Source organism: Sapajus apella, unplaced genomic scaffold, assembly GCF_009761245.1.
Source record: "Sapajus apella isolate SASKATOON/1434 unplaced genomic scaffold, GSC_monkey_1.0 scaffold11, whole genome shotgun sequence".
NCBI classification, from domain to species: Eukaryota; Metazoa; Chordata; class Mammalia; order Primates; family Cebidae; genus Sapajus; species Sapajus apella.
Window position 1 is genome coordinate 41,846,279 of NW_022436951.1, and position 11,305 is coordinate 41,857,583.

At 47.5% G+C, this 11,305-nt stretch overlaps 1 protein-coding gene across 4 annotated transcripts in view; it reads right to left on the minus strand.

Moving 5' to 3' along the window:
* The window catches only part of EXOC3 (exocyst complex component 3), a 28,148-nt gene that overhangs the window by 8,937 nt on the left and 7,906 nt on the right, over window positions 1–11,305 (minus strand). For all 4 annotated transcript variants that reach the window (XM_032279190.1, XM_032279187.1, XM_032279188.1 and 1 more), the window contains exons 3-6: window positions 10,701–10,920; window positions 4,158–4,839; window positions 1,426–1,543; window positions 458–583 (exon numbers count right to left, since the gene is read on the minus strand). In XM_032279190.1, the coding sequence (XP_032135081.1) occupies window positions 458–583; window positions 1,426–1,543; window positions 4,158–4,839; window positions 10,701–10,920 (1,146 nt within the window). The remainder of the gene's footprint in view (window positions 1–457; window positions 584–1,425; window positions 1,544–4,157; window positions 4,840–10,700; window positions 10,921–11,305) is intronic.

Sequence of the window (11,305 nt, forward strand, 5' to 3'; positions counted from 1 at the left end):
TGCAGTGAGCTGAGATTGTGCTAGTGCACTTCAGCCTGGGCAATGGAGTGAGACTCAGTCTCAAAAAAAAAAAAAAAAAAAAAAAAAAAGAAGCTAATGGACGCTCCCCAAATCCACCTGATTAGACTCAATAATGTGCCATTTTTATGACAAATCCTGGACATCAACCAAACTCATTTGAAAGTCGCACATAAATACCATATGATTAGGCTCTAGTCCAAACCCATAAAGTCTAGGTCAGAAAAGTAAAGTGGCCTTGGGCAAACCTATTTGGTAAGTATGATCCCAGGTTTCTGCAGCTCCAGAAGGAATGAGACCAAGACAGGAGACAACCTAGATGCACCAGGCAGGGCTCTCGATATGTTTCCCACATTCTGTGGATGAAGATCATTTTGTAAAACCTACGGTCCCACTATCCACCTAGGAAATGGAACTGTGCCAACCCCTGCGGTGGTACCTGGAAGACAATGGCAGGGAGTGTGGTCTGGTAGTACCCGTCCTGGTCAGCTTCTGGCTCCGTCTCTTTCACCCAGTCTTTCTTGTCTGTCTCCAGCGCTTTCCGCAGCCAGGCGATGATGTTTGACTAAAGGAAGTTGGGCATCACGGAGAAGAGGGGAGAGGAGGGGAAAGCAGGCACCTGTGGGTCATGCCAATCACCTGCTTGGCTGCCTGCACAGCTACACAAACCATACACAGGGCACCAGAGTCCTCATTCACAAACGAGGACTCCAGAGCTGGGACCCATGAGCCACCCCCATGGAAGGCAATGCCCACAGCAGCTTGCCCAGATTTAACTGCAACTCTTGGTACAGATAAAGAGGGGGAAGAAACTAGACACTCTATGGCCACAACTAATGCTGGAGGACAAGGCTGTTGAGTCCCAAGTGCACAGAGAATCAGGCTGACCAGGTCCAGTCAGTCGGGTCAGGCTTGTTCCCTGTTCCCAAACTCAGCAACCTCAGCAGCTCACGTCCCAGGAGAAGGCAGGGCTCCCTCCCCAGCTCCTGAGGACACCTCGGCATTCTGGTACAATGCTGCTTTGCTGTGTGGACCCACCCCTGTCTAAGAGGCAGACCCTGCTGACCTCCTCCTCTCAACCGGACTTGCCCTTTGGTCCTTGACTGACCCCCCGACCCTGGGACTCAGAGCCAAAAGCCTGGCAGGTGCCACCACACACGGTTCAGACGTCCCGGGCCCTGGCCGGCCTGCAGAGGATAGCACAGGCTCATGCCTTCAGCAGGAACAAGCTTCCGATCCAGGCCCAGAGAAGGACACTCTCCTCCACTAGCAAACGGAGCAGCTGAGCAACGCACCCTAGGAAGTCCAGGCTAAGGCATTTCTCACCCTGCCCGCCGCCTGCTGCCAGGCCCATTTACTCATATAACCAGCACGGTGGCCTGTGGCGTGCAGGCCAGCCCTACTCACAGTGAGCGTGGACATGTAGGTGTCAAGCAGCTCAGAGACCACGTGTGAAGAAAGCAAAGGCTCCAGGGTGCCGACATCCACTTCCGGGGCCAGCTCCACATTCCTCATCATCTCCGTGCTACAGCAGAACCAGGAACGTGAGTGGCAAACCACGACGGACACAGCAGAGCATGCCCAAGTGTGTGGAAGCGGTTTCTCTTGACCCACGAATGTCCACCTGCCACCCACCCTGGAGACCTCTTGGTCACAGCTGGTCCATGGCTCAGGGGAAAGTGCAGGGCAGGGGCCGAGGGCTTTGGGGCCTCTGTGGCATCACCTCCCAGCTCCGAGACCACGTGAGGCCCTCCAACCCCAGCCTCACCCTGCTGCGCCAGCTTCACAAGGTGCTGGGGTTCAAATGCGTTAGAGCGCTCCCCGTGGGGAAGACGTGTGTTCTGCTCACCGTGCCTCCAGAGCCAAGGCAGGGCCTGGCAAACAGGAGGCGCTGAATAAACAAATGTGCTCAGTCAAAACAACGACTAGCACAGCCGGCCTCCACAGCCATGGGTGCCACGTCCACGGACTCAAACAACCACAGACAGAAAATATTCAGGAAAAGCAACAATAAAAAATAATAAAAATTTCAAAAATTATAGTACAACAACTATTTTCACAGCATTTACATTGTATTCAGTTTTCTAAGTAATCTAGAAATGATTTAAAGCATGGAGGAGACAGTGCCAGGTTACATGCAAACACTACACCCTTTCTTGTATCAAAGGGACTTGAGCTTCAGAGGATTCCGGTAGCCACGGGGGGTCCTAGAATCCATCCCCCTTGAGTGTGGAGGGCAGGTGTGCTGTAATTTGGAAACAAGCCACTGCAGTCAGCATCACCATGCTCTGCAGAGGATGGTGATGGAACGCAGAATATAGGACGTTACTGATAAAAACGCGTCGACAAGAACAGGCAAAACTACGTCCCGTCTGCTGTCCAGGTGGCAGGAAATAGCGCTACATTTCAGGAAACGTTTTCATTAAAAAGCTAGTACCTGTGTATGAGGTTGGGTTCTTTAAAGTCTACAGTTTGATACACGTACTATGTACCCACAAAAATTAAAATTAAAAAGTTTTAAGTCCAAGGTTTGACCACTCAGAAAATTCACATGCCTCATGCTATGTTCCCTAAATACATTCTCAGAATAACACTGAATTAAAGGAGAGGACAGGAAGGCTGTCAGAGCCTCCTCTGTATTTTTCACCTATTTTTCTGGGGTACCCAATGGGACACCAAGCAGCCTCAGTTGGCCCTGTCTTAGGTTAAGGGCCATTACACTATCTATAAGAAATCTGAGATCTTCCTGAGTGAAAAAGTGCTTCCTGAAATTCTGCATTTTAAAAGACTTTTATGTAATCTGGATTATTGCCCAAGAACCTCAATTCCACGTGTGAATGTTTTTAGTGAACACTTCAACCTCGGCTGAGAAGGCTGGGGCAACAGAACTCACGAGCCCAGCATGAAGCTGTCAGAGAATCCCTGAGGATAGAAAAACACAACGTGGAAAGACAAAATCAAGACACAATCTGTGCAAGGTGCACACACGCACAGCCCGGTCTAGTGGCCACAGCCTGGCAAGGGCACAGGGACGGGACTGGAATCCAGCTTCCCACTCGTTTGCCATGTGACCTGGGCACATTCTGTATCCCCTGCCTCCTGCCTCCTGGCGCTGCTGACACACGCCAGACACGGCAGCCACGAGGATTAGCGGTCGTGGGGGGAGGTGAGCCCAGGGCTGTGCACAAAGAGCCCTGGTGACCATTCTCTGCAGGGCTTCCTTTCTCTTCTGTGCTTCTGTACGGAAATGCAAATTCTCTATAACAAACAGCTACCAGTAAACACACAAAACACACAAAAATACACCTTACTGCTAAAAAAAAAAAAAAAAAAAAAAAAAGAGGTTTATTTAATTTCTGCATGGTGCCACAAGATGGGCAAGAAAAAAAGGGAAGAAATTCCAAAACATTATTTAATATTATTTTCCATCCATGTTGGAAAATTAAATTTTCATTTCAGCTACCTAATCCTAAAGACTTTTGGAATAACCCCACCACTGCACCATTTTTAAACACCGCTTCAAATTAATCTGTGCACAAAGTGGTTCATGTTCCCTTAGTGAAGTGACAAAGTCTAGTGCTACGATATAAAATGGAGGATGGAGTTTTCTAGAACTATCTAGACTTGTAACTGTTTATTTTTGGAAGATTAACTGCTAGAGCACACTCGTGAAAAGAAACCAAACCCTGGTTGCTGGAACCCGGGCGGGTGGCAGGGTGATGTGGTGGTCTCCTCTCCAGCTGGGTGGCCATGTGCCAGTCCCAGCCCTGCCTGGGACTACGTGTCGTCACCTGTAAAACGGGTAGCAACACAGGCACCTCAGGGCGTCACCGTGAGGAAGCAAGTCAGCACACGGGGAGCACAGGAAACACGCCCACCCGGAACTGCACCCTGTCAAGTTCCTCGGGACTGCAGGCCAAGAGCAGGGACGCCACCCAAAAACAACAGCGCTCACACACCAGAGGCTGGGCGCCAGCACACGGACCACAAAGAAGACTCTCCTGGGCCAAAACTGAGGCCATGGGCATTGAGCACCTGCACAGAGCAAAGCCCATGGTTGGCTCTCCGGCAAGCGACTGCTGACCCCTCTCACACACAGCTTCCACCTAAAAGCCAGTATAGGTGCCAGGGTGGCTTACCTTGTGTAGGTGTTTAGGACCCACGTCAAGAGGCTCACAATCTCATTGGCTTCCAGGTCTTCCGACGCCAGCTCCTGCATCCGTGTGCTCAGGGCTTGGTGGTACATGCTCAGGAGGTTTTTGAAGATCTCATAGTGAGGAGGAAAGCACTGAACCATCAGGTTTTTGGCGACAATGAGGTCATCCAGGACGTACTTCCTTATAATCTCCAGGTGGCGGACGAGCCACATCTTGTCAGACTCCCTGGTGTCTGCCTGTGTGCCCTCAATTCTGGTGGTCACAGTTCTCTCCAAGATGGCGAACATTTTCTCCTTCCAATTCTTGGGCCTCCCAGGAGGAACAAAGCCAGTTTGCTTTTTCCGGTCAAGTATACGCCTGTCGATTTTTTCTTCCCTTTCAATGATCCTGACAACCGAGACCAGCAAGGTGGGGTCACGGCGGACAGTGACCAGTGACCTCTGCAGCACCATCCACAGCTGCTTAGCCAGCTCATCAGACAGCCCCTGCGTACTGCCGAAGTAGCCGTGGATGAGGGTCATGTCACGTGTGTTCCCACTGTCCATGCGGTACTGCTCGTACATCAGCCCATCCCGGGAACATTCCAGGTCCATCAGCTTCCGGTGGGCTTGCAGGAGAGCCCCTTGTTCAATTAGGTCCTGGGTCTCCCTCACAATCTCAGGCACTAGGGGAAAGGCACAAGACGGCAACATAAACAACCATCTGCCAACCACCACCACCAACCACCACCACCACATAACAGGCTGCCTGCATGCAGCATTCTGGGGAGACAGCAGAGAAAAGGCACAAGATAGAAACATAAAAAATCACCACCACCAGCATGACCACCTACCAGCACCACCACCACCCACCACCAATCACCACCATCACCACCAACAACCAACAACCAACAACTAGCACCACTACCCACCACCCACAACCACTATCAACCACCACCACCAATCACCACCACAACCAACAACCAACCAACCTACAACCATCACCACCAACAACCACCCACCGCCAACAACCACCAGCCTTCACTACCACCAACAACCACCAACAACCACCACTACCACCACCACCAACCATCAACCACTAACCACCAGCACATAACAGGCTGCCTGCATGCATCATTCTGGGAAAACAGCAGAGAAAAGGCACAACATGGCAACATAAACAATCACCACCACTCACCACCAACCACCACCACCTTCCACCACTACCACCACCACCAACCACCACCTCACAGAGCTGCAAAGAGGTGAGCTGTTCATAGGCCCCTCCTCTCTCCCCACGCAGTTCCAGGGAACTTAAAGGGTCAAGGTCTTCACCACCCCCTTCACTTTTCCCCCTTTTTGAAAGCCAGATCTTCATGAATAAAGACATTCAAAAGTAACTGCATATACAGGAAAAATTAGGAAGTGACCAATGCATGCCCAGGCAAAGGCACCGGCTCAGAAAAGACTTGAGATGACCTTTAAGTTTACACCTCAGGCCAAGCCTTGGCACAGAGAGCCTACAACAACTAAGAAACAAAAATCAGCATAACCTGGGGAGGGGAAAGAATCTGATTTCCAGAGTTATCATGTTATTTGATTCAAGTGTCCATTTTTCAGAAATAAAAAAATCAAAAGACACACAAGAAAAGAAGAAAGTATAGCCCATTCAAAGGAAAACATAAGAAACTGTCCCTGTAAAAGATCTGATGGCAGATCTACTAGACAAAGACTTTAAAACAACTATTTAAAGATGCTTAAGGAACTAAAAGATGTGAAGAAAGAAACATGTATGAACAAAATGGAAATACCAATAATGAGACAGAAAATCCAAAAAGAAATCAAAAAGAAAATATGAACAGAAAGGTACAATAAATGAAATGAAAAATTCACTAGAGGGATTCAAAGGCAGATTTGCACAGTGCAAGAACGAATCAGTGAATGTGAAGACAGGACAATGGGAAATATCAAGTATCAGGAACAGAAAGAGAAAAGATTGAAGGCAAGTGAACACAGCCTCAGGGACCTTGTGGACACCATGAAACAGGCCGACATATGCTTAGTGGGACTTTTAGAAAGAGAAGAGATAAATGGGCAACACATTATTTGAAGAAATAATAGCTGAAAACTCCTCACATTTGATGAAAGACATGAATATGAAGATCCAAGAAGCTCAATGACCTCCAAGCAAGAGGAACTCAAAGAGATCCGCAGTAAGATACAACATAATCAAACTCTTGAAAGAATTTGGAAAGGAGCAGCTTATCAGAAACAAGGGCTACTAAATAAGATTTGGAGCAGATCAGACTTCTCACCAGAAACTCTGGAGGCTAGAGGCAGAGGGATGACATATTTAAAGTACTAAAAGAAAAATACTGTCAACCAAGAACCTTACATCTAGCAAAACTGTCATTCAAAAGTGAGAGCGATATTAAGAGCGACATTCCCAAATAAACAAAAGCTGAAAAGCTTGTTACCACAAGATCTGCCCTGCAAGAAATGCTTAAATGAGACCCACTGGTTGAAAAGAAAGAGTTCTAGAGAGCAAGTCAAAGCCATGTGAAGAAGTAAAGGTCTCACTAAAGGTAAATCCATGGACAATCATAAAACCTAGTATTATTAAAACTTCAGTTTTTAACTCATCTCTCTGTGTTCTACGTGACTTAAGAGACTAATATTTTTCTGGTTAAAAGGGGCAAATAAAAAAGAAGCTAATATATTAAAAAGTAGTCTAAACGCTGGTAATACTGTCACTATGGAGTCTAACTCCACATTGCTTTCTACATAATTCTTAAAAACTAATGCATTAATAAAACAATTATTAATCTATGTTTCTGGACACACAATGTATAAAGATGTAATTTTGTGAAATAAACAACCCAAAGGGAGTGGAGACAAAGCCGTATATGGACAGTTTTTGTATGTTACTGAAGCTAAGTTGATATAAACTCAAATTGAAGTGATATAATATTAGATGTTAAATGTAATCTTTATGGTAGGCACAAAGAAAATAGCTATAGAATATACACAAAAGAAACAAGAAGAGAATTAAAATGTTTACTATTAAAATAATCAAAAGAACAAAAAAACGAAATGCAGAAATAAGAGACAAAAATGTTATATGGCATATAGAAAACAGGAAAATGACAGAAGTCCCTTCTTATCAGTAATCACTTAATGTAAACTCTTGAATCAAAAGAGGTAGGCAAAATTAATAAAACTCTTCAATCAAAAGACGTAGACAAAATTAATTAAACTTTTCAATCAAAAGAGGTAGGCAAAATTAATTAAACTCTTCAACCAAAAGAGGTGGCCAAAATCAATTAAACTCTTCAATCAAAAGAGGTGGGCAAAATAGATTTTAAAAACAGAGAAAACATGATTCAATCTGCATGTTCACCAGAGACTGCCATTAGAGCCAAAGACACAAACAGGTTTGAAAGTAAAAGGGTGGAAAAAGATATTTCATATAAATAATAACCATAAGAGAACAGGAGTGGTTATACTAATAAATACAAAATAGGCTTTAAATTTTAAAAACTAGCAAGAAAGAAGGCCATAATTATTAATAGAAGGTTCATCAAGAAGATGTAACAATTGTAAATATTACTGCATTTGCTAACAGACCATCTAAACATATGAGGCAAAAACTGATGGAATGGAAGGGAGAAACACAGAGTTCCGTAATAGTTGGAGGCTTCAATATCTCCCTCTCAATCATGGACAGAACAAGCTAAACAAGGAAGAGGGGACTTGAACAATGCAACGAACCAACTAGATTGAATAGACATAGAAAGAACACCCAACAACAACAGAATTCATGCTATTCTCAAGTGCACATGGGACGATTCTTCAGGGCAGACCATGTATTAGGCCTCAAATTAAGACTCAGAGTTTTAAAAGAGAGATATCATACAAAGTATCCAAACTCAACAGATGAAGTTAGAAATCAGTATCAGAAGGAAAACTGTAAAATTCACAAATTTGTGAAAATTAGACCACATACTCTTAAACGATTAATGAGGCAAAAAAGGAAACATAAAGGAAATTTTTAAAAACTTAGAAGAATGAAAATGCAGACTCATCAGAAGCCTTCCACACTACTGGTGGAAAAATGTCAAATGGTGCAGCCACTGGAGGAAACAGTCTGGCAGCTGCTTGCAGGCGTCAACATAAAATTACCATGCAGCCCAGCAATTACACTTGTGTGCATGTACCGGAAAGAAATGAAAGCAAACTATCTGTACACACAGGTTCACTGCAGCATCATTCACAATAGCTAAAACACGGAAGCTACTCAAGTGTCCACCAACAGACCAATAGGTAAGCAAAATGTGGTCCATCCATACAATGGAAAATGATTCAGCCTGAAAAGTGAAGGAAATCCTATAACACCACAGCATGGAAGAACCTGAGGACACTAGGGAGTGAAATAAGCATGTTACAAAAAGACAGATAATGTGTGAGGCCACTTATATGAGGTCTCCAGAGTCATCCAATTCACAGAGACAAAAGCAGAACGGTGGGGACCAGGAGCTGGGATGGGGGGTGTGAGGTCAGCGTTTAAGGGGTGTAGATTTTCATGTCAGCAAGATGAAGAGGTTCTGAAGATAGATGTGGCAACGGCTGCTCAACAGTACGAATGTTCTTAATAGTACCCAACCCAACACTTAAGAACAGTTAAGATGGCAAATTGTGTGTGTGCATTTTATCACAATAAAAAATGGGGGAGGGGAGCTGTGTACATAGCATTACTGAATTATAGGCAATGAGACAAGTCTGAAGGGAACCAAACCACATCTTCCCAATGAAAATTTATCCATAACAAAAAACATGCATACAACATAGGCGCCTTTGTTTATCAAGGAAAGGAAACTACTTTCAACTGCTGTGGATAAATTAATCCCAGGAATGTACCTTTTTGGTCATTAGGCATTAGTTTTACAAGATCAGAAGGAAATGTAGCCAGCCAACAGGAAATAAGAGGAAATTAACTAGAAAGGCGCCAGAGACCATCGCCAAGGGGACTCCATCAAGAGGACTTTGTTCCAGTTCCAGGCTGTCCACAGTAACCAAGAAGAGCTGCTTTTGGAGTTGGCAGCACTGTGGCATTCGTGGTGGGCGTGCACAAAGAGACACGGACCATGGGCCGGGCACGGTGGCTCATGTCTGTAATCCTAGCACAGCACTTTGGGAGACCGAGGTGGGAAGATCATGAGGTCATGAGATGGGGACCATCCCGGCCAGCATGGTGAAACCTTATCTCTGCTAAAAACACAAAAATTAGCTGAGCATGGTGGCATGTGCCCATAGTCCCAGCCACCCGGGAGGCTGAGGCAGGAGAATCACTTGAACCGGAGGCGGAGGTTGCAGTGAGCCGAGATGGCACCATCGCACTCTAGCCTGCTGACAGAGCCAGACTCTGTCTCAAAAACAAAAAAAAAAAGAGAGAGACATGGACCACAGCCCCACGTGTGACCCTATGGATCACGGCCTGGAAGAAGGGCACGCACAGAGCAATGGGACAAGGTGCTCAGCAATGCTGCAGCTGCAAGCATACGAGGAAGGCAGAAGGGGGCGGGGTAGACAGGACACGGGGTTACCAAGTGCGCTGTGGGCAGCCGGGGAGAACTGCGCCAACTCACACGTGACCTCGGGAGCCGAGCAGCACCACAGGCGATATAGCCCAGCCAGTGTGGAGTGTGAGCTGGGGCACATGATGGCGGGGGACATCAGGGCAGAGATGTTTGGTAGAAGAACAGGAAAAACTTGCCAAGAGACCAGAGACAGGGACAAAGGAAGGGAAGGAACCAGATCATGCTGAGGCTTCTAAGTTGGGGACTTGAAGGATGCTGCTGACCCTGACACAGCGGACACCAAGGGGAGGACAGGGAGGAGGATGTGGAAGCAGCTCCCATCACAGTAAGTGCATGGAGACTGAACACGAATGCTGGGAGCCACCACCCGGGGCCAGCTGGCACCGTCCAGGGACAGGTTACTGGGCCCTTGGCATCCCTCTACCTGAGGTGGTCAGGGAGAAAACCGAAAGGGTCACTCCCCCATGGCGCTGAGCCCCAGGCCTGCCCTGGCCTGCGCACAGGCGTCTCCTCCCACCTGGGAACCACTGCTCGCCTCATCCCTTCTGCTCTGGGATCTCCTGGCTCTGTCGCAAGTGCGGGGTGGCTTCTCCCACAGCTCCTTTTAAGCGTGGGCTGCAGCACCTTCATTCTACCACATACAGAGTCTAACAGCCACATCGCAGCTGAGGGAACGACACTCAGACCGGGACTCCCTCAACACTGTGCCTGCCAGGCAGCCGCTGCTGGGCCTGTCCTGACACAGCACTGCAAGCCTCCTCCCAGCCTTGACCTGCTCCGCCGACCACTTCCATCCACGTTCAAAACAAAACGCTGAGCAGACAAGAATCACCCTTACTGTCTAGTGGTCTACAGCTCGGGCTGCAAAGAACCCGGCACACAGAGCTTTCAGCAGGTCATGCAGAGATAGGTGTGAGTGTGGGCATGTGCATTGAGCGTCTGCCTGGTACCTGAGAAGATGTTCTTGAGGTTCTCCACGGCCGCAGCGAGCTGGCTGTGCTGCACCACGGCGTCCTTGACGTCCTTGAGGCTCTCGATGGTGTTGATGCTCTGCCTCCAGTCCTTGCTGACGTCTGCCAGTGACTGCTGGATGTCTTTGACGTCATTCAGGGCATTGTGGAGCTGGCTGAGGCCCGTGCGCACCCCGTCCAACTGCGACTGGATGGCGGCCTGAGGAGAGACGCCGCACAGGTGAGCAGGGCCAGTGGCAGCCACAGGCAGCCTCCTGAAGCACACAACTTCCCCACAGGATCCAGCTCAGAGAAGAGCCATGAAGTAGCAGGAAGTAGCCAACACTCACAAAAGAGAATAAAATTAACAAGGATCTGATTCATTCACACTGTAACTTTTTCTTTTCATTGCTGTCTGGGAACAAAACAATGATGTATTTTAAAGCTTCGATGAGAAAACTTCACGCCACTCCTCATCTAGCCCTACACCTGGTGATACTGGATGGCACCACGGGCCTGCCCTGGGCTGTGGCCAGCTACGGTACCTGCAGAAGGACACCCTGGGCCGTGGCCTGCTACGGTACCTGCAGAAGGACGCCCTGGGC